Source organism: Sus scrofa, chromosome 12 (assembly GCF_000003025.6).
Source record: "Sus scrofa isolate TJ Tabasco breed Duroc chromosome 12, Sscrofa11.1, whole genome shotgun sequence".
Classification (NCBI taxonomy): domain Eukaryota; kingdom Metazoa; phylum Chordata; class Mammalia; order Artiodactyla; family Suidae; genus Sus; species Sus scrofa.
This window is the reverse complement of record NC_010454.4, coordinates 61,271,292-61,293,224: the sequence shown is the minus strand read 5'-3', so window position 1 is coordinate 61,293,224 and position 21,933 is coordinate 61,271,292. Positions and strand designations below refer to the sequence as shown.

General features: G+C 58.2%; 1 protein-coding gene across 1 annotated transcript in view; it reads left to right on the top strand.

Moving 5' to 3' along the window:
* The window catches only part of USP22 (ubiquitin specific peptidase 22), a 34,443-nt gene extending 15,157 nt beyond the window's left edge, over positions 1-19,286 (top strand). Inside the window, exons 3-13 of the mRNA XM_021068045.1 lie at positions 6,573-6,686; positions 8,661-8,762; positions 9,088-9,257; positions 10,513-10,660; positions 11,623-11,728; positions 12,609-12,767; positions 13,775-13,901; positions 15,027-15,118; positions 15,738-15,800; positions 16,273-16,422; positions 16,667-19,286. Of these exons, the coding sequence (XP_020923704.1) occupies positions 6,573-6,686; positions 8,661-8,762; positions 9,088-9,257; positions 10,513-10,660; positions 11,623-11,728; positions 12,609-12,767; positions 13,775-13,901; positions 15,027-15,118; positions 15,738-15,800; positions 16,273-16,422; positions 16,667-16,709 (1,274 nt within the window). The 3' untranslated portion in view covers positions 16,710-19,286. The remainder of the gene's footprint in view (positions 1-6,572; positions 6,687-8,660; positions 8,763-9,087; positions 9,258-10,512; positions 10,661-11,622; positions 11,729-12,608; positions 12,768-13,774; positions 13,902-15,026; positions 15,119-15,737; positions 15,801-16,272; positions 16,423-16,666) is intronic.

Below are 21,933 nucleotides of genomic sequence, written 5' to 3'. Positions count from 1 at the left end.
TAGAAAAGGAAAAAAAAAAAATTCTGTTGATCTTTTCAGAGAACCAGCATTTAGTTTCATTGATCTTTTCTAGAGTTTTCTTCATTTCTATTTCATTTATTTCTGCTCTGATCTTTATGATTTCTTTCTTTCTGCTAATTTTAGGTCTTGTCTCTTCTCTCGAGTTGCTTTAGATGTAGTTAGGTTGTTTGAGCTTTTTCTTGTTTCCTCATGTGGGCTTGTATTGCTATAAACTTTCCTCTTAGAACGGCTTTTGTTGCATCCCATAGGTTTTGGAGTGTTGTATCTTTGTTGTCGTTTGCTTCTAGGTATTTTTAAATTTCCTCTTTGATTTCTTGAGTGATCCCGTTGGTTGTTTAGTAGTATGGTGTTTAGTCTCCACATGTTTGTGTTTTTTGCACGTTTTTTTTCCTTGTTGATTTCCAGTTGTATAGCGTTGTGGTCAGGAAAGATTCTTGATATGATTTCAGTTTTCTTAAATTTACTGAGGCTTTGATTTGTGGTCCAGAAGGTAATCAATCCTAGAGGGTGTTCTGTGTGCACCTGAGAACATGTGTCTCGCTGCTTCTAGGTGGTGTTCTGTACGGGTCTCTTAAGGCCATCTGATCTCATGTGTCTTTTAAGGCCTGTGTTTCCTTGTGGACTTTCTGTCTGGATGATCTGTCCGTTGCTGTAAGTGGGGTGTTAAAAGTCCCGCACTATGATTGTGTTACTGTAGATTTTTCCTTTTAAGGTTGGTAGCAGTTGCCTTTATATTGAGGTGATTCCTGTCTTGGGCACATATGTATTTGCAGTTGTTCTACCTCTTTCTTGGACTGACCCTTTGATCATCATGTACCGTCCCTCTTTGTCTCTCATGGTGTTGTTTTAAGGTCTGTTTTGTCTGATAGGAGCACTGCTGCTCCAGCTTCCCTTTGACTCCCGTTTGCATGGAGTATTTTCTTCCATCCTCTCCCTTTCAGTTTGTATGTGGCCCTAGAAGTGAAGTGGGTCTCGTGAAGACAGCGTATGTGTGGGTCTTGTTTTTGTGTCCAGTCAGACAGTCTTCTGGTTGGGGCATTTAAGTCCATTTAACGTTTAAGGTAATTATTGATAAATATGTTCTCATTGCCATTTTATTAACTGTTTTGAATTTGTTTTTGTTGGTCTTTTTTCTTCCCTTTTCCTCTTGTAGTTTGGTGACTGTCTTTAGTGATGTGTTTGGATTGCTTTTTTTTATTTGTGTCTCTGTTGTGGATTTTTGGTTTGTAGTTACCATGAAGTTTTGATACATGAGTCTATACACACACACACACACACACACACACACGAGTGTTTTAGGTTGTCGGTTTCTTAATTGCAAGTGCACCTCCAGTGTCCTGCATTTGTACCCTCCCCTTCTCACGATTTCTGATTTTGGTGGCATATTCGTGGGTGGGTGATTTCCTGCCTTTACCATATGTGTGCCTTCACTGGTGAGCCTTGTCATTTGTGATACTTTTGTTTGTAGTTTTGGCTGTTTTTCCACCTAGAGAAGTTCCTTTAGTAAATGCTGTAAAGCTGGTTTAGTGGTGCTGAATTCTCTTAGCTTTTGCTAATCTGTAAGGCTTTTGATTTCTCCTTCAGATCTGAATGAGAGCCTTGCTGGGTAGAGTGATCTTGGTTGGAGGCTTTTTTCCTTTCCTCTCTTTAAGTGTATCCTGCCACTCCCTTCTGGCCTGCAGAGCTTCAGCTGAAAAATCTGCCAGTAACCTTATGGAGGTTCCCTTGTGTGTTACTGGTTTGTTTCTCTAGCCGCTTTCGGTGTTTTCGCTCTGTCTTTAATTTTGGTCAGTCTGACTAAGCCGTGTCTCGGGGTGTTCCTCCGTGGGTTTGTGTGGTACTCGTTTTGCGTCCTGGATTTGAGTGAGCGATAACTTCCCCACGCACTTAGGGAGGTTTCTCTTTCTGCTCCGCATCTGTGATTGTCACTGGTCTGTCCTCCACCTCGCTTGTTTGTTCTTCTGCCTCCTTATTCTTCTGTGGGTTGCTTCTAATGAATCTTTTATTTCCGTTATTGAATTTTGCGTCTCTGCCTGCTTAATCCTTAACTCTTGTGTTTCTTTGCTCAGCGTTTCTTGTAATGCGTCCGTCTTCGCCTGCACTTTACTCCCAGTGTCTTGGAGCATCTTCCCTGTCGTCCGTCTGAAGTCTTTCTTGGAGGCTCGTTGTCTCCAGGTTGCTCAGCTGTTTTTCTGGGGATTTTCTGCTCCCTTGTCTGGAGCACGGTCACTGTGGGGTTTGGTGTGGTCTCTTTCTTGCAGACAGTGGGTGGTTTCCTCTCCTGCTCTGAAGTCTGCCCACTGGTAGATGGAGCTGATTCTTATGCCTCTGGTGGGTGGGGCTTTGTCTGGGTGGGATTTGAGGTAGCTGTGTGCCTGGGGGCTCTTTAGGCAGCCTTTTTCCTGAAGGGTGGGGCTGAGCTCCAACCCAGATTACTGTTAGGCCTGGGGCTTCTCAGCCCTGATGTGTGTGCCCAGATTTTTCCAAAATGGCCACGCCTAGGAGATGCCCTGTGGCTCAGTGGCTAATGACCCAACCTGTATACATGAGGGTGTGGGTTCAGTCCTTGGCCTCGCTCTGTGGGTCAAGGATCCAGCGTTGCCGTGGGCTGAGGTGTAGGTCACAGACATGGCTTGGATCCTGCGTTGCTGTGGCCGTGGTGTAGGCCGGCAGCTGTAGCTCCGATTCGACCCCTAGCCTGAGAACCTCCATATGCCATGGGTGCGACCCTAAAAAGACAAAAAGACCAAAAAAAATTTTTTTTCTTTAAAAAAATTCAAAACACCCCCTCTAGAGGAACACACACTGATGACTATTCCTGAGACCTTTGCCTGCAATGTCCTTGCCCCACAATGAGGCACAGTCACCCCCTGTCTGCCCAGGAGATCCTCCAAGAACAGCAGGCAGGTCTGAGCCGGATTCCCAGGAGGCCTCTGCTTTGCCCTGGTCTCCAGTGCCTATGAAAGCCTGTGTGCGCCTTTCAGGAATGGGGTCTCCGTTTCCCCCAGCCCCGTGGAGCTCCTGCATACGAGCCCCACTGGCCTTCAAGGCCAGATGCTCTGGGGGCTCCCTCTCCCAGTGCCGGATCCCCAGGTGTGGGGACCTGACGTGGGGCTCAGAACTCTCACTGCCACAGGTGAGTCTCTGTGATACAGTTACCTCCCAGTCTGGGCTGCCCACCTGGCGGGCATGGGGTTGCTCATATCATGTAATCGCCCCTCCTGCCTCTTGACGTGGCCTCCTCTTTGTCTTCTGGAGTAGGGTGTCTTTTTTGATAGTTTATAGTCCATTTGGTTGAAGGTAAGTTCAACAGTTGGTTGTAATTTTGCTGCTTTTATGAGAGAAGGTGAGCTCCAGTCCTCCTCCTCCACCGTCTTAATCCCATCTCATGTATCTTTTTCTTTCTTTCTTTATGTTTTTGTCTTTTTGCCTTTTCTAGGACCGCTCCCGCGGCATATGGAGGTTCCCAGGCGAGGGGTCGAATCGGAGCTGTAGCCACCGGCCTACACCACAGCCACAGCCACACGGGATCGAGCCGCATCTGCGACCTACACCACAGCTCGCGGCAACGCCGGATCCTCAACCCACTGAGCGAGGCCAGGGATCGAACCCTCAACCTCATGGTTCCTAGTTGGGTTCGTTAACCCCTGAGCCACGACGGGAACTCCTCCGTGTATCTTTCTTAATGAAAGTTTTTTCCTCCTATGTTCCCGGAGTGGGACTCCTGGCTCATGTGGTGGTTGTGTATTTCGTTTTCTGAGGAATCTCCATACTGTTCTCCATAGTGGTTGTACCAGTTTACATTCCCGCCAGCACTGCAGGGGGTTCCCTTTTCTCCACGCCCCCTCCAGCATTTATGTGTGGGCTTCTCAAGGATCGCTCTGACTGGTGTGAGGGTACCTTACTGTGGTTTTGACTTGGATTCTCTAGTGATTACATTGTTGGAACATTTTTTCCTGTGCCTGTTGGCCATTGTGTATCTTCTTTGGAGAGATGTCTGCTGAGGTCTTCCGTCCCCTTTTCAGTGGGGTTGTTTGTTTTATTTGCCGTTTAATTGGATGAGTTGTTTCTGTATTTTGGAAATCAAGCCCTTTTTGGTTGCGTCGTTTGCAGCTGTTTGCTCGCATTCTGTGGGTTGGTCTTTCACTTGTTTTATGGTTTCCTTTGCTGTGCAAAAGCTTGTGAGTGATTAGGTCCCAATTGTTTATTTTTGTTTTTAATTCTTGATCGTGGAAGACTCACCTAATCAATTCTCAGATGTCAGAGAATGTTCGATTGTGTTCTCTTCTAGGAGGTTTCTTGTTTGGTTGGTTTTTGGTTTTTTGTTTTCAGACCAACAGCTTTATTGGAAAGTCAGAGCAAAGCCCCTCTGCCCCCGCGGTTCTGGGTTCTGGTAGCGTTGGCATCAGGCTCTGAGGGTCCATTAAGTCCTGGAAGCCGAAAGACCAAGGCCGCTGAGAGTTTGTTTTTTACTTGTCTTCTTAGGGCCACACCTGTAGCATATAGAAGTTCCAGGCTAGGGGTTGAGACACAGCAGCATCTACCAGCCTGCACCACAGCCACAGCCACGCCAGATCTTGGCCACGTCTGCGACCTTTCCCACAGCTCACGGAAATGCTGGATCCTTTACCGACTGAGTGAGGCCAGGGATCGAATCCGCATCCTCATGGGTACTAGTCAGGTTCCTTACTACTGAGCCACAACATAACACAGCTTTTAAGAGTTTTATGGTGTCTTGTGTTTAATTCTTTCAGCCATTGTGAGGTTTGGTTTGGTTTGGTTTTTGTCTTTTTAGGGCCACACCTGCACCAAGTGAAAGTTCTCAGGCTAGGGGTTGAATTGGAGCCGCACCTGCCAGCCTACACCGCAGATCCCAGCCGTGTCTGCGACCCACACCGCAGCTCACGGCAACACCAGATCCTTTGACCCACTGAGCAAGGCCGGGGTGGAACCCAGTCCTCATGGATACTTGTCAGATTCTTAACCCACTGAGGCACAGCGGGAACTCCCATTTTGAGTTTATTTTTTGTGCATAGTTTGAGAGTGTGTTCTGGTTTCATTGAGTGACTATTTGATGTGGAAGCACTCTTGGAATGTGGGCCTTAGTATCTGCTTCTCTCTCTGAGCAGCTTTTCAGGGTTCATCCGTGACGTGTCAGGACTACTTTGTGGTTGCAGAGTGTTCCTGGGGCAGCTGTTCCACAGTTTGCTTATCTGGTTAGCCGCTCGTGTACATTTGGGTGTCTGTCTTGGGTTTTGAATGATGCTGCTGTGGATGATAACGCTTGAGGCTGCGCGCGTGTGTGTGTGTGCACGTTTGTCTGTTCAGGGCTGCACCCATAGCATGCGGAAGTTCCTAGGCTACCGTTGCCATCCCCTGTAGCTGCCAGCCTACACAGCCACAGCAACGCGGGATCCAGGCCGAGTCTGCGACCTACATCATAGCTCATGGCAACGCCAGATCTTTAAGCTAGTGAGCAAGGCCAGGAATTGAACCCGTGTCCTCCGTGTACTAGTGGGTCGTTACCGCTGGGCCACCGTGGCAAGCCTCATATAGGAGCTCTTGTGCTGACATGTTTTCATCTCTTCTGGGTACTGGCAGACCTCGCAGACACTGTGGGTTGGCTTCTTAATGAAGCAGATACCTCCATAACGAGTCACGCAAATTTTTGGTTTCCCACTGCACTTAAAAATTACGTTGACAGGGAGTTCCCGTCGTGGCGCAGTGGTTAACGAATCCGACTAGGCACCATGAGGTTGCAGGTTCGGTCCCTGCCCTTGCTCAGTGGGTTAACGATCCGGCGTTGCCGTGAGCTGTGGTGTAGGTTGCAGACGCGGCTCGGATCCCGCGTTGCTGTGGCTCTGGCGTAGGCCGGTGGCTACAGCTCCGATTCAACCCCTAGCCTGGGAACCTCCATATGCCTCGGGAGCGGCCCAAGAAATAGCAACAACAACAACAAAGACAAAAGACAAAAAAAAAAAAAAAAAAATTACGTTGACAGTATACTGTAGTTTGTTAGGTGTGTGATAGTAGTAATGTCTTTCAAAGGGTAGACACCTCAGTTGACAAGTACTGTATTGCTGGAGTTCCCTGGTGGCCTAGCAGGTTAAGGATTCATTGTTGTCACTGCTGTGGCTTGGGTCTGATTCCTGGCCTGGAACTTGCGGGTGCTGAGGGCGCAGACCCAAAAACACCCTGTTATTGCCGGAAAGGGCTATCGTGTGAGCCTTCAGCAGATGGTCCCTGCTCCCACACCTCCGCACAAGTGCGGTGATGATGGAGGTGCTGGAAGTATCGTGAGAATTGCCGAAATGTGACAGCGCCTTTTAAACAGTGTGTGAGGTGTGGACGGGCCTTCTCAGGTCCCTCGGCTCCTGGCGGGACCCTCTGGGGGGCGCTCTCTCAGGTTCTCAGGTTCAAGGGCTGCAGGTTCTCGGGGGCGCGGAGGGTGCAGACGCGAGACGCCTCGGAAGCTGGGTGTTTGCTTTGTGTCCTGAGGCGGCGTCTGCTTTGGTCTTCGGCAAACGTGGTGTCTCCCTCTCTGTCCTCAGCCATCGAGCTTGTGTACGGCGGCGTTTACTGCTTCTTGTGCCAGGACTACATCTACGACAGGGACATCGAGGCCGTCGCCAAAGAGGAGCAGCGGAAGGCTTGGAAGATGCAAGGTGTGGCCTCAACTGAGCGCGCCGCCCCCCGCGCCCCCGACCGTCCGCACGGCGAGCCGGGGCCCGGCTCCAGGCAGAGGCTGCGGGCTCTGGTCTGGGAGTGAAGCGCCCCGGCTGCCCCCGCGGGGTTGGGGTGCCGCCCCCCCTGGCCCGGAAGCCCCTGAGCCCCGCGCTCGGGGCCGGCGAGGGCCCCTCCGGAGGCAGGCTGCGTCCTCCGCTGCATTTCCAGCCTCTCCCTCCCACGTGGAGTCGGGGCGGGGGGCTCAAAACCCCCAGCGTCTCATCCCCGCCTGGTCTTTCTGTTGAGCAGCCCCCACCCGGGGAGCCCTGGACTCTCATCTTTAGGACGAGAGCTTCTCCTGGGGCCCCCATGGCCAGGGCCCTGGCGGGTTTGGGGTGCTTGTCAGGGACGGGGCCGGGCCACAGGCGGGGGTCTCCTGTCCCGCGGGAGCCACGGTGCCCTGCGGACCCTCCCGCCCCCACGGCTGCGGCACACACTGTCCACACCCGGCACACAGTCAGGGTACGCGCGTCACGTAGCTGCTTGCTTGCTTTCTGTCTTTTTTTTTTTTTTTTTTTTTTGCTTTTTAGGGCCGCATCCACGGCACATGGAGGTTCCCAGGCTAGGGGTTGAATCAGAGCTGCAGCCGCCGGCCTCCACCAGGGCCCCAGCAACGCGGGATCCTCAACCCCCTGAGCGAGGCCAGGGATCGAACCCGCAACCTCATGGTTCCTAGTTGGATTCGTTTCCACCTCACCACGACGGGAACTCCGCACCCCCCTTTTGTAGTGATTTTTATTTTCCCGCCTCAGTGGTTTACAGTGTCGTCAAGCTGTGCTCCTCAGCAGGGTGGCCCCGTGGCACACAGTGTGCGTTCTTTTCCTCACATCGCCTCTGTCGTAAGGGCAGATGTGGTTCCCGGTGCTCTGCAGCAGGGTCCCACTGCTCATCCACTCTCACACTAAGTGAAGTACGTGGGAAGGAGAGAGAAATGCCACATGGTATCACTCACCTCTGGAGTCTGATCTACGGCACAAACGAACCTTTCCACAGAGAAGAGAATCAGGGACGTGGATTGCAGGCTAGAGGTGGGGGGATGGATGCAGGCTGCTTGCTTTCTTGTTCATGTATTTCCTTTTGGTTGCCCCGGTATTTTTCCTTCTTCGTTCTCTTTTGCTTATTTTGTTCTCACTTCTAACAGACGGCCGTGGGCCACGGCAGCATCACAGGTACAGAAAAGCCCGATGGACTCTGACCATGTCCCAGCTAGGAGAGCTGTTGCCAGTGCAGCGGGTGTACACCCCCAGCATCTGGCCCGCACTTCTTTGCCTTAATTGTTCTGCTTTAATGACGCCTCATGTGAGATCTTAGAACAGGAGAGACAGTGCTGGTCACAGAGCTGGTTGGCAGATCTTCTCTGGAGAACTGTCTTGTGAGCTGAGCCTGGGGATGGGGGAGCAGGCAGCCGAGTCTGAGGACGTTACTTCTTTGCGTAGAGCGTTGAAACCTCAGGGACGCGTGTCGGAGTCTTTCTGAAATCACGCCTCGTCTCCACCTGCCCGCAGGGGGTGTGGCTTTTAATTGTTGTTATGCAGAAATCTGGGGTCCATGGAGCCAGGGTCTTGGGAGCAGGCTGTGTGTCGGGGGGAGAGTGGCTCGTGGCAGTGTTGGCCCAGTTCCGGGCTTCGCTGTGTCTTTCGCCGGCCCCTCTCGGGCCTGGCTCCTTCACAGGAGGGTCCTCCACCTTCCTGCCTGGTGCCCCCGTGGGTGCTGACGCCGCCGTCTGGGCTCCGGGGCCACAGGCGGGGGAGAAGGGGGCCGGGGCGCTGCTCTCCTGTCCCCCGAGAAGGCAGCCTGGTCATGGCCCCGGCTCCGAAAGACGCTCCCTGATGTCTGTGAGGCGCTTTCCGCGAGCCCCGTGCGCGGCCCCCCTTGACGTGCAGGCCGCCTGACGGCACCTTCCGCCCGCCCAGGCATCGGGGAGAAGTTCTCCACCTGGGAGCCCACCAAGCGGGAGCTGGAGCTGCTGACCCACAACCCCAAGAGGCGCAAGATCACCGCCAACTGCACCATAGGTGGGCCTGGGCTCGCGCATCCTGGTGGGCAGCTGCAGGTCGGGGGCCTGGGCAGAGGCACCTGTGAGCGGGTCCCCAGGCCTCCTGAGGCGTCGGCAAGTACGCACCTGGTTCACCAGTTTGTCAGGCTCCTTTCTGGCTTCCCGTTGCCACCGAACACCTTGGCGCTGCCATCGCAACCTCGGGTCCTGGGGCAGGGGACCCCCCCCCGGACGTTTTATAGGAAAGCGGCATAAAACTGGAGACCTGCCCGTGTCCTGCCTTGGAGGGCGGGGTGGGGGTAGCCGCCTGCCCGCAGCGCCGTCAGCCCGCTCTCCCGCGCCAGGTCTGCGGGGCCTCATCAACCTGGGGAACACGTGCTTCATGAACTGCATCGTGCAGGCGCTCACGCACACGCCGCTGCTGCGGGACTTCTTCCTGTCGGACCGGCACCGCTGCGAGATGCAGAGCCCCAGCTCCTGCCTGGTCTGCGAGATGTCGTCGCTCTTCCAGGAGGTGAGCCCGGGACCGCGGAGCCCGGGACCGCGGGGCGGGGGCCTGTTTCACAGGTGCCTCGACAGTGGCACGCACGGTTTTCCCAAAGGGGCTGTCGGGGAGGACTTGGCAGCCCCGGGGTCTAGTGGGTGTCAGCAGCGGGCGAGTGTCCAGCACGACACAGAGGGCGTGTGCCCTGCTCCGTTCGCAGGGTGGGCGGGTTCCTCTTCTGTGGCCCGACCTTGGGATCCTGCTTCTCTAGGGGCGCCTGTGTTGAAGTCAGGTTCTGTCTGACGGCTCGTAGGCTGCCCTGAGCCACGCGCGTCCACGTACCCCGGGCCAGCCCCAAGGGCAGGACTGCACTCCGCTGCAGCCGCCCTGCCACCCCGCAGGCCTGGCTCCCGCCCCCTCGGCCACTAGGAGGCCCAGCAGCTCATCAGGCGTCCACCCGCAGGGCCAGCAGCCTCAGCCTGGTCTGACTGTGTCGGGACCCTTGTTGCACCCCCGCGTTTCTCTCGGGGCAGTGGCTGCCCAGGGCAGGGGCAAGAGCAGGGTACACTTGGTCCACGCTCGTCTGGCCGCAGAGCTCGGTTGCTCATCGCCAGGCCCGTTTCAGGAAGAGGTGGCGAACCGCTGGCCAAGCCTAACGAGTTCCCCTACCGGAACCTGCCAGCAGCTGCTGGGGTTGGTTTTTTGGCCCGGGTTTATTAAGGTACAGTTTACACACAGCAAACATCGCCTTTTTGTGTATGTATTTGTTTTGGCAAGTGTTTGTCCCACTTCATCCCTCTGCTCATCTCTGGGAAGTGGATGGTGGGATAGAGAAAAGTAGGTGCAGATCAAAAACTCCAAATAGGAGTTCCCATCGTGGTGCAGTGGTTAACGAATCCGACTAGGAACCATGAGGTTGCGGGTTCGATCCCTGCCCTTGCTCAGTGGGTTAACGATCCGGTGTTGCCGTGAGCTGTGGTGTAGGTTGCAGACGCGGCTCGGATCCCGCGTTGCTGTGGCTTTGGCGTAGGCCAGTGGCTACAGCTCCGATTTGACCCCTAGCCGGGGAACCTCCATATGCCGCGGGAGCGGCCCAAGAAATAAGCAACAATAACAACAACAACAATAACAAAAAACACAAAAGACAAAAAAAAAAAAAAAACTCCAAATAAAACCGGAGCTGAAGGAGAGGCGGCAGCTTGTCCGTGGAGCTCGCCGTGGTCGGAGGGTCTTGCTCGAGGTCCACGCCCAGCGTCCAGGGCTCGCTCTCCTTCTCTCTGAGCAGTTTTACTCCGGGCACCGGTCCCCACACATCCCGTACAAGCTGCTGCACCTGGTGTGGACGCACGCCCGGCACCTGGCGGGGTACGAGCAGCAGGACGCGCACGAGTTCCTGATCGCGGCCCTGGACGTCCTGCACCGCCACTGCAAAGGTGCCTGAGAGGGTCCTGGGGCGGGGGCGGCCCCTGTCCCCAGCGAGCTGTGTCCACAGCGAGCTGCTTGGTGCGTCTTGAGCGGGCAACGTCGCGTGGTGTCTATGCAGCAGGGGCAGCAGGGTGGCCTCTGACCCTGAGGACAGGGAGCTGCGGCCTGGGCGCCTGGTTGTGGGGAGCCTGGCCGTCAGGATGCCCTGGGCTGGTCAGGTCTCCCGGCCCCCAGCACCGGGAGGGCCGTCCAGCCAGGCCTGCCCTGCACGTGGGTCGTGACCTCAGGTGACTTTCGGCCTGTTTTTCGTGGCATCTTTCTGTGTGTTTCCCGTATCCTAATTTTTTGTGCCCAAGGTTGAAATCCTTCTGGGGTCTTCTCTCCTGTCTTTCCAGACAGCTGCTGTCAGAAGACCCAACGGCCGTCCTGTATCCCTTGTAACAGTGTAGCTTTACGTGACTTTACACGGGCCCAGACAACACCCCATGCCCTGCATGTAGTTGAGCCCAGGCCCCGCAGCACGCGTGTGTGGTTGTCTGCCGGCCGGGTGTGTGGGGAGCGTGTGCCATCGGGGCTCTCGGGTGCCCAGGGCCGGAGCTGACAGGGATGGGCAGGGGTCCTGCAGGGCTGCCTCCTAGAGCAGGGACCCCATTCTGTCTGGTCCAGGAGCGGAAGGCTTCTGGGGGCTTCTGGCCAGAGTGTTGGCCCCCCAGTGAGAAACTGTTGCGTTTCCGCTCGTGAAGAGGGCGTCGCCTGCCTCCCCCGTTGCTGCCGGCAGACGCATTCAGGGTCCTGGCGGGTGGTGGGGAGTCCGCGGGAGGGGCACAAGGAGGAAACGGGACGCGCGCGGCCGGCCGGCCCTCCCCGCCGCGTGGGAAAGACCGGGCGGCCTTGGCAAGCGCGGCCGCCTGCGGCTGCGGCGGGAACCCGCCGGCCTGGGGCCGGGATCACAGGGCTGCGGTCTCCCCAGGTGACGACAACGGGAAGAAGGCCAACAACCCCAACCACTGCAACTGCATCATAGACCAGATCTTCACGGGCGGGCTGCAGTCCGACGTCACCTGCCAGGTGTGCCAGTAAGTGCCTCCCGCCGACGCGGGCCGCCTCAGACCCGCCTGCTCCTGTGCCGCCCGCTGCCGCCACGGGGCTGGTCACGGCCGAGGTCGAAGGGCTCAGACCCCGGTGCCCCAGCCGGGCCTTCTTGGTGCGGCGTTGGGTGCCCTTCAGGGGCGGGGGCCTCCCCCAAGCTGCTCCGACCGCCCCCACGTCTCCGCTTCCCACGGGTGTCCCTGGTGGTGGTTCCGCATTTGTGTTTCCGTTTTCTCGGGAGCAGCGTCCCTCGTCCTGGGCTCGGCTTTGACTCCGGGGGGCCGAGGGCCTGGCTGGGGAGGTCGCGAGCCCTCCTTCCCCTCAGGCCCTCCCCGCTTTTTCTTCCACTTCGGTCGTTGTTGTGTTTTTAAAAAGCCCTGGTCACCCACTGAAGCTACTCCGAACCTGTGGTGAGCGGGCCCTGCGGTTGGGAAGGGGCCAGGTTCCCGTGTGACGCCGCCTCCGAGGCGAGGGTGCTCCAGGCCGCCGACCGAGCAGGGTCTGGACTCGGGGCTCTTGTCCTGTGGGCCCGTCTGCGGCATTTCCCGGCCGGGGTCCTCGGGTGGAGTCGGCTTGTGAGGCAGTGCGTCGCGTGCCCCGGAGGGCGGCTCGCGGCGAGGCCTGCAGCTCCCAGCTCCTGGGCCCGAAGCCCCCGGTCCAGGCGCTGCGGTCGATCCCTCAGGGGAGGCCCAGGAGCTTGTGTTTTTCCGCAGTTCCCGGAACAGCCGTGCTGATCTTTGGGGCTCGGAGGCCGTTGCTGCAGGGGCAGCCGTGGCCGTGGGTGGTCTGCGCGCTGTGCCCCTGGCCCGGCGGCGTCCTCGCTCTCCCGTCATCCGCGCCCACACGTCCTGTCTCTTTCGTTCCCAGCGGCGTCTCCACCACCATCGACCCTTTCTGGGACATTAGCCTGGACCTGCCTGGCTCCTCCACGCCCTTCTGGCCGCTGAGCCCCGGCAGCGAGGGCAGCGTGGTGAACGGGGAGAGCCACGCGTCGGGGACCACGACCCTCACGGACTGCCTGCGGAGGCGAGTTACGGAGGAGGGGGCCCGTCTTTGCGTCCAGGCTGTTCAGGGTGAAGTCCAGCAACGTCAGAGCCTCGACCCACTGTGCTGGGCCGGGGTCAAACCCTCGCTTCTCCAGTGGCCTGAGCGCTGCAGTCGGCTCCTTAACCCACTCACCACCGTGGGAACCCCCCAAATCTCATTTTTTTTTTTTAATTAACCTTTTTCCTTTGAGATAATTGACGTTTTGCCTGCAGTTGTAAGACGTAACCCAGAGAGATCCCACGTGCTCTCTACCCGGCTCCCCCAGGGGTAGCATCCTGTAAGGCTAGAGCACAGGATCAGAGTCAGGCCAGCAGCATCGCACAGTCCCTGCGGGATCCCTCACAGCCACACGCCTGCCCACCCACCACCACTGCCTCCTTAGCTCCTGGCAGCCGCAGATCTGGTCTCCATTTCTAGAAATCCCACATTTAAAGATTTTTTTTTTCCCCCCTCATTTTTAGGGCCACCTCGCGGCCTATGGACGTTCCTGGGGCAGGGGTTGAATCGGAGCTGCCGCTGAGGTCTCTGCCTCAGCCACAGCCACACCGGATCCTTAACCCACTGAGCGAGGCTGGGGATTGAACCCGCTTCTTCATGGGGACAATGTTGGGTTTCATAACCTGCTGAGCCACAGTGGGCACTTTAGACTTTCCACTTTTAGAAAAGTTTTAAGAAATTTTGTTTGTTTTTTGTCTTCTTAGGGCCACACCTGCAGCATATGGAGGTTCCCAGGCTAGGGGTCCAGTCCAGGCTGTAGCTCCCTGCCTACACCACAGCTCATGGCAGCACTGGGTCCTAGACTTACTGAGCAAGGCCAGGGATTAAAGTATATCCTGATGGATTCTAGTCGGGTTTGTTAACCACTGAGCCACAACGGGAACTGCAAGAAAATATTTTTTAAAGTGATGCTGAACGTAATAAAGTAACCTTTCACCCCGACCTCTCCATCCCTCTTTCCTAAAATTGCATTTTTCAACGCACGGCAGGTTTACCAGACCCGAGCACTTGGGGAGCAGTGCCAAGATCAAGTGTAGCGGTTGCCACAGCTACCAGGAGTCCACCAAGCAGCTCACCATGAAGAAGCTGCCTATTGTTGCCTGTTTTCATCTCAAAGTAAGTTCCACCGGCGTCTCCAGGCCAGGGGGGCGGGAGGGGGGCAGCGGCCGGAGTAGGAGGAGGACCTGCAGCTGTTTCAGGAGTTCCCATCATGGCTCAGTGGTAAGGAACCCAGCTAGTATCCACGAGGTTGCGGGTTCAATCCCCGGCCCTGCTCAGTGGGTTAAAGGTCCGGCGTTGCCATGAGCTGTGGTGTGGGTGGCAGACGTGGCTTGGATGCAGTGTTGCTATGGCCGTGGTGTAGGCCGGCGGCTGCAGTTCAGATTTGACTCCCAGCCTGGGGACTTGCGTATGCCGCAAGTGCAGCCCTAGAAAGGCAGAAAAGGGAAAGAAGAAGAGGAGCTGCTTCGTGAGGAAGGCGGGGTGAGTTCCTCAGGGCGCGTTAGGGTTTTGCTCCTCCTCCCTGCGCATCCCGCAGGCCCACGGCAAAGACCCTCCGCTCCCGTCTCGTCCTGGCGCGGGCCGGCCTCTCCCGGGAAGGCCGGCAGTGGGTGCGAGCTGCGAGCTGTGGGCAGCGTGTTGCAGGAGGTTTCGCAGCAAAGGTTGCGCGTGTGCTGGTTTTGGACCTTTGTCTGGTTTTGTGTATAAATCATTGTCTCTGTTGCTTTTATTTCGTGACCTTTTAAAAACCTAAGACAGGAGTTCCCGTTGTGGCTCATCGGTCACAAACCCGACTAGTACTGATGAGGATGAGGTTCGAGCCCCGGCCTCGCTCCGCGGGTTAAGGATCTGGTGTTGCCGAGAGCTGTGGTGTGGGTCACAGGCGCGGCTCAGATCCTGCGTGGCTGCGGTTGTGTCGTAGGCCAGCAGCTGTAGCTCCAGTTCCGTTCCTAGCCTCGAAGCTTCTATGCGCCACCCCTGTGCCCCTAAAAAGGAGAAAAGGAAGGTCCTGGCTGGCAGGTCTGGAGCTGGATCTGCAAGTGTCAGGTCTGGTGTGTCAGTGCCCCCCACACCCCGACTGCGCTCTGGTCACGTCCCAGCATTTCGTGCCTTTGGCGGCTGGCCGGAGCCCGTGGGTGCCGTGGCATGGGTGGAGGCTGTCCCCGGGCTCTGCTGTGGCCGAGGCCGCCTAAAAAGGGAAGGGGCCGCGGAGACCACCGCTTCCCTCTCCCGTTTCTGCAGCGGTTCGAGCACTCGGCCAAGCTCCGGCGGAAGATCACCACCTACGTGTCCTTCCCGCTGGAGCTGGACATGACCCCCTTCATGGCCTCCAGGTTTGTCCCCGGTCCAGGGGCGGGTGGGCGCGCGGGCTGCTGCCAGGTCCCTGGTGGGGCCGCTGCATCTGCTAATGCCGACTGTCCTGACTCAGCCCAAAACAGTCCCCGCGTGAGGGGGGTGCTCCTGCAGGGGGGTCTCCACACGGGGACCCTCCACGCGGGGTCACAGGGTAGCGTTGCAGCTGAAGGCACAGGCGTGGAGCACAGAGCAGTAGTGTGACTTTGCACTTGGAGAGTTCGGTGGCCTTGTTTCGGAGTCGATATGTCGCAGAGCACTTAAAACGGACCCTCCTCTGATGCCAGGACAGTCTCTCATGAGCGAGGCTGCCGTCGAGCACAGCTGCAGGCTGGAGGTTTCAAGCGGCAGAGACCCGTCCCCAGTTCTGGAGGCCGGCAGCCGGAAGTCGTGGGGCAGCGGCCGTGGGGCTGGGCCCATCCCGTCTCCGAGCCTCCGTCCCGACGCTTCACACCGCCGGCCTGGGCCTGGGTTTCCTCACGGGCCGCGAGGGTGGAGTTGGCAGGACCAGACGCACCTGGCACAGTGCTGGCATCATTTCAGCGGCAGGCCTTGCGTTAACTGTGCGGCCCGATGCTGAGTCTCCGCCCTCTGTTGCAGCAAGGAGAGCAGGATGAACGGCCAGTACCAGCAGCCGACGGACAGCCTCAGTAACGACAACAAGTAAGCGGTGCCTGTGTGTGTCCTGGCAGCTGGAGCGCGAGGCGGGCTGTGGGCCTGTGCTTGGGCAGGGGTGGCCAGAGCGTTGCCCGGCTGCGTTTGAGGGGCCGTTCTCGTGCTTTTGGCGGCTGGCCTGCTTCCTGGCCGGGGCCTCCCACCCTCTGACGAGCGGCTCGTGCGCCCGCCCTTCTCCCCTGGGTGTGGGGCCCCTGCTCCTTCTCTCCCATCCTTCTCGTTGGCGGGAGGAGGGAGGGCAGAGCGGCGGCGGTGTCTCCGGCACTGACCCTCGGCCCCACCCCCTCGCGCTGGGGCGGGGGCTGAGCCCAGTCCCCGCGCCCTCATCCATCAGCGCTCGTTCTGGGCTCTCGCCGTTGGTCAGTGGACTGCTCCCCACACACAGGCCTCTGACCGTGGGGACCACGGTCTCGGGAGCTGGTGGAATTGAGGGAACCTCCCTGCTGCCCCCCCAAACCAGGTACTCCTTGTTTGCGGTGGTCAACCACCAGGGGACCCTGGAGAGCGGCCACTACACCAGCTTCATCCGGCAGCACAAGGACCAGTGGTTCAAGTGTGACGACGCCATCATCACCAAGGCCAGCATTGAGGACGTGCTGGACAGCGAGGGGTGGGTGTGCTGGCCTGGGTCCCGCGGGTCCCTGAGGAGCCCGAGTTTGAGAAGACAGCCTTGGGGCTGCAGGGAGGCGGGGCCGGGAGTTGAGGCTGGAACCTGGCCCCTGGCGGCAGCGGCAGGCAGACCTTGGGCCATGTGGGTGGGGGCGCTGGTGCTCCCCGCTGGGTCTCTGCTCCCCGGGGCCTGCGTGCTCGGCCCCTGGTGCTGCAGGGCGTGAGCTCCTGCTCTCTCCCCGCAGGTACTTGCTGTTCTATCACAAGCAGTTCCTGGAGTACGAGTAGCCGTCAGCTGGAAGCCCCCCAGAGTGATCCTGACCCCCCGCCCCCGCTTCCTGCCGCCCGCCAGACGCCCCCAGCGCCCCGGCTCCCCTGCAGCCTGGGCCCCCAGGAGGCGGCCCCAGGAGTGCCCAGGACGTGGGGTTCGGACAGTGGGCTGGAGGTGGGCCGGGTGCGGGGGGGCCTGGGCCGTGGCTCCTGCTTCTCGCGGGGCGGGGGTGGAGGTGCCAGCGTTTCTCGTGGGTCCAGAAAGCAGGCAAGTGGAGGGGGCGGCCCTGGCGGGGTCTGTCTCTCTGTCAGTGTGTCGTGCGTGGCGCGGGCTTAGGCACGGGAGCCCCGGAGCCTGTGGAGCTGGAGGCGCCGGCGGGTCTGTCCCGCAGATAACTTAGCGCCACCCTGCATGCGGGAGGCCGCCTGTGCCGTCCCGGCTTTCTAGGAATAGGCGTTTTCTTAGGCTCCTCTTTTTCTTTTTCTAGAACGGTGGGTCTCGTAGGCGTAGTGGTAGTGACGTGAGGGTTTGCTGATCTCGTGCTGACACTGGGTTGTCTTCCCTTTTCCCTGAGTGAATCTTGCTTTTTACTTGGTGCTGTTTTCGTTGCCCCGCCCCTGGTCGGAGCGTCCGTGTCCTGGCCGACGCTGGCGGGCGCAGCGGGTACGGTCTCCATCGTGCCCATCCTTTAGTGAAGGAAGGCGCAGAATTGGCCTGTCTCCCTTCCTCGTGTCTCCTTTCCGGCCGCCCGGCCGTCCTAAGAGCTCTCCTGCCGCCTTGTCCAGTGGGCACTGCATCTGGCCTTTTCTCTTGGAGCAGGAGGCACGGCGGGGCTGGCGCCTGGGAAGGGTGGGTGAGGGGCAGCCACAGCGTCACTGTCCCTGGGGGTTGTCTGCGTCTGGGGAGTGACAGGCCGGAGCCCCAGGCAGGGGGCATCCTGGAGCCAGTCTGCCCTGACCTGCGAGGTTCCTCCCGGAGGGGCTGGGCCATCGCAGGGTCGGCAGATCTTCCATCAGGGGCAGGCAGTAGCTGTTTGGGGCTGTGGACGGTGCCGTCTTTGCCCCAGGTCCCACGCAAGTGAGCGAAGCTGTGTTCCAGTAAAACCTGGGGGGGACACGGACCTTTGAATTGCATGTGCTTTTCAGACCTCTCCAGATTTTAGGCTCGTTCACTACGTAGGGTGAGCACACTGTCCTTGGCTGCAGGCCGCACACAGGCCGGCGGGTCCCAGGTCTGGCTCCTCGGCTGCTTGCGTTGCAGGCGCCGAGTGGCTGCTGCTCTGTGCTGAGGTGCTGGGGTCAAGCCGTGGGGTCACCGTGTAGGGTAGAGGCCTGGGTTCAGGTTGTGCTTCAGTCTGCCTTGTGTTTCTGCATTCAGGAAACACAAGTCTTAAGGCCTGTTTGTCAATACCCAGAGGCATCCTCAGAGAAGCGTGGGCAGGTCCACTTTCCACGTCCTCATACGTGGCCACAGGTGGCCCGTCTGTGTGTGACTGCAGGGAGAGCTCCCCTGGGCAGAGGTCTGGCGGGGCTGGCCCTTGGCTGATGGTGGCTGCAGGCTCTGAGTCCCGGGGCTTCCTGCCAACCTGTGGCCAGTGCATTTCGGGGGCGTCCCCCGGGCAAAGCGGGGACAGCCCTTGTCCTGGCCTCGGGGTTTCTGGCAGGTCTCCTGCAGTCTGGTCACCTCTCTGCCCGCTCTGTCCCTCCTCGCACCCCTTCCCCGCCACCCGCTCGTTGAGGGCTCAGCTGCTCCAGGAGCGTGAGGGCTGGGGAGGCAGGCCGCGTCCTTTCTGGACGTCCTGTTGAATGCGGACATCCAGGTGAATCCTCTTTTTCCCGGCGCTGGTGTTGTGGGCGCTTCCTCTCTCTGTGCTGCCGAGCTTCCCCTGTGACCGGAGGCGCTGCGGGTGGGGGTTGCTCCACCCCGAGCCCTCCACACGGAGGTCCGCCTTTGATTTCGCCTCGTCAGGAACCCCATGGACTTGGGATTTGTTTTCTTTCAGTCCAGCTACTAAATAGAATGGTCTCCCGTCCTTGTAACCACGCCGTGGGGTGGCCAGGCTGTCCCGGGTGTCCGAGCACTGAGTCACCAGCCGGCCCCTCCCACTAGCGTGTCTGCCACGCAGCTCCTCCCAGGGAGGCAGTGGGCCTTGCGTCCTCAGTGTCGTGAGTGGGGATTTTGACCAGCAAGAAGCTGGGGAGTGGCCGCGCGGCTGGGCCGAGTGGGTCTGGAGCGGGCCTGGCCAGCCTCCCTCGGGCCCTGGGCCCCTCTCCGCCACCTCCAGCTCCCCGTCGGTGCCCGGACGACCAGATGCCACCTCCTGCAACATCTCTCCTTGTGCTGTTGTACTTCTGCTCGTGTGGATGCTCGCGTTGTGAAATCGCTGTTCTTTTGAGAATTCCAGTGACTGTTTCATTTACTCTCACTTTGAAAACAAAAATTATGAGATTCCAGTGATTGTGCTGTGGACTTTATCACCGAGCTGTTCACACCTCCCTTGACCTGTGGAGTTGAGGGAACGTTCGATTCTGCTCTTTCTTTAATGGCTTGTGGTCTTTCCTCTGTTACAATAAAGCTACATTTTATTCTGAAAACCGGCCTATTCTCCCCTTAGCGCCTCCAGCAGCCGAGGAGAGAGGCTGGGACCAGTTTGTTTCCCACCCAGACCTGCCCTGGGGCCGGGGTGTCCCTGCTGCCTGCATTTCCTCCTTGTAGGGGCAGGGTGGTGACACGTCCAGGACTTGGATACTTCAGAGTGACCTGGGGAGTTCCCGGTGTGGCTCAGCAGAAATGAACCCGACCAGGTTCCATGAGGATGCGGGTTCCGTTCCTGGCCTTGCTCAACAGGTTAGGTATCTGGTGTTGCCGTGAGCGGTGGTGTAGGTGGCAGACGTGGCTCAGATACCCCGTTGCCATGGCCGTGGTGCAGGCCGGCAGCTGCGGCTCCAATTCAGACTCTAGCCCGGGAACCCCCATATGCCACAGGTGTGGCCCTGAAAAGCAGAAATAAATAAATACATACATAGAGTCACCTGAGGGCCATCTTCACTGACTTATCTCACTTGCCATGGCTGTACGCTAGGCATGGGGAAGTTCCTGGGCCGGGGATTGAATCCACGCTGCAGCTGCGGCAACACCAGATGCTTAACCCACTGCACCAGGCTGGGATCGAACCCGCCCCCCTGCAGTGCCCTGAGATGCTGTGGTCAGACGCCTCACCCACGCCGGGGACTCCAAGCGGAGTGTTTCAAATGCAGGGACCGTTGCCAGAGCGTGATGCCGAGACGTGCCTGGGACGTGGTGTAGGACCTGCACCTGCAGCGAGCTCCTCCCGAGATGCGGCGATGGTCAGAGAGGCGTGTGGCCAGGGGCAGCTCCGTGCCGTCTGCGCCTGGCCGTGTGCCAAGGCTGACCTTTCGTCTCTGAAGCATCCTTTTGGACACCTTTGTCACAGGGCCCTTTCGCGGAAGCACCTGTGAATCCCCCTGGGTTCCAGAGTACCCACCCTGTCCCCAGCTGCGTCCCCTGCAGGAAGCTTCACTCTGGGGTCTCAGGCTTTCAAACCAGAGTTTTCAGGCCGGGAACGAAGGCCTGTGCTTGGGTTGGTGAGTGTCGACATCCTGCCCCGTCCTCCATCCTGGGACCCGAAGCTTTGGCCGCAGGTGGTCAGCACACTGGTCTTTGGTTAAGGGCGTTTGGTTGTCCTGGAAGCCGACCTTCGTGCCTTCAGAAGCGGCTGTGTGGGTGCAGGCCCCTTGCCAACTGTCCCGTTCTGTGCTTGGGGGCCTGACCTGGCGTTGGTGCTGACAAGCGGGGCCGCTCCACGTCCAGAAGATGGGTTTCTTCTAGAGGCGGCCAGCCTCTGCCCTCCGTGCACTTGACCTGCCAGCAGGTGGCTGACAGGTTTTTGGAAGTGGAAAGTGACACGGCCCCGGGGGGTTTGCTGCTAGGCTCTCACCTGGTGGGCACCTGCCAGGCGTTAGGAGTTAGCTGGTGAGGTGGGGTGAGGACTGCAGGTGGAGCCGGTCTGGCCCCCAGCCGTCTCAATGGGCCCTTTGTTCCTGCACCCACACCTGCCATCTGGTATTTGGTCTTGCTGGTGGCAGGTGTCCCCTGAAGGGCTGCTGGTGAGCAGAGTCTGCCTGCTCTGAGAGGTCCCTTCCCATCCAGGTCTTCTGTCTGGTCTTTCACACCTGTTCCTTCCAAACCCTTCACCATCTGGCAGAGCCGTTGGTCTCTCCCCCTAAGTCGGCGTCAGTCAGCGCTTTTGGCTCAATCTCAGTTCAGACAAGGTGGGTGACCAGACACTCCTTCACGCAGCAGAGACATCCCATCGTCCCCGTCCTGTGGGGTTGTCCTTGGCACCTGGTCCCAAGGATGCTTGAGGGGCCGAACAGCCGGTGTGTCTCTGGAAGAGTGAGCCACCTGCTCCAGCTGCACCTTTGGCCAAGCCGTGTCCACTGCTGTGCACACCCAGCCGCGGGCCCCCCAGGTCGGCGGCACAACACTTGGGTTGTGTGGTCGCATGTCTGTGGGTGGGGGTGGGGGCGCCTACGGGGGAAGATGGATTTGATGTGCTTGGAAGGGCAGTGCCGGCATCCCCTTGGGTCCCTGCTGGGATCAAAAGAAAAGGGCTGGAGTTCCCGTCGTGGTGCAGTGGTTAACGAATCCAACTAGGAACCATGAGGTTTCGGGTTCGGTCCATGCCCTTGCTCAGTGGGTTAACAATCCAGCGTTGCCGTGAGCTGTAGTGTAGCTTGCAGACGCGGCTCGGATCCCGCGTTGCTGTGGCTCTGGCGTAGGCCGGTGGCTACAGCTCAGATTCGACCCCTAGCCTGGGAACCTCCATATGCCGCGGGAGCGGCCCAAGAAATAGCAACAACAACAACAACAAAAAAAGACAAAAGACAAAAAAAAAAAAAAAAAAAGGGCACCTTAGCTGTGGGACAACATCAAACAGTTGGACAGGTGACAGCCAACAGTTTTAAGGGAGTTTCCTTTCGGCAAAGCAGAGTTAAAGACCAGTTGTCACTGCGGTGGTGGCTGCTGTGGCTCAAGTTCGATCCCTGGCCCGGAAACTTCCACTTGCTGCAGGTGTGGCGGAGGGGGGAAAAAAAAAAAAAAAGTCAACCTACAGATCCGAACATCTCAGAGAACCCCGAGCAGGGTAGATGACAAAGCAAATGTACTCACAGCAAGAGACTCCTAGACACATCACATTCAAACTGCTAATAAAGTGAG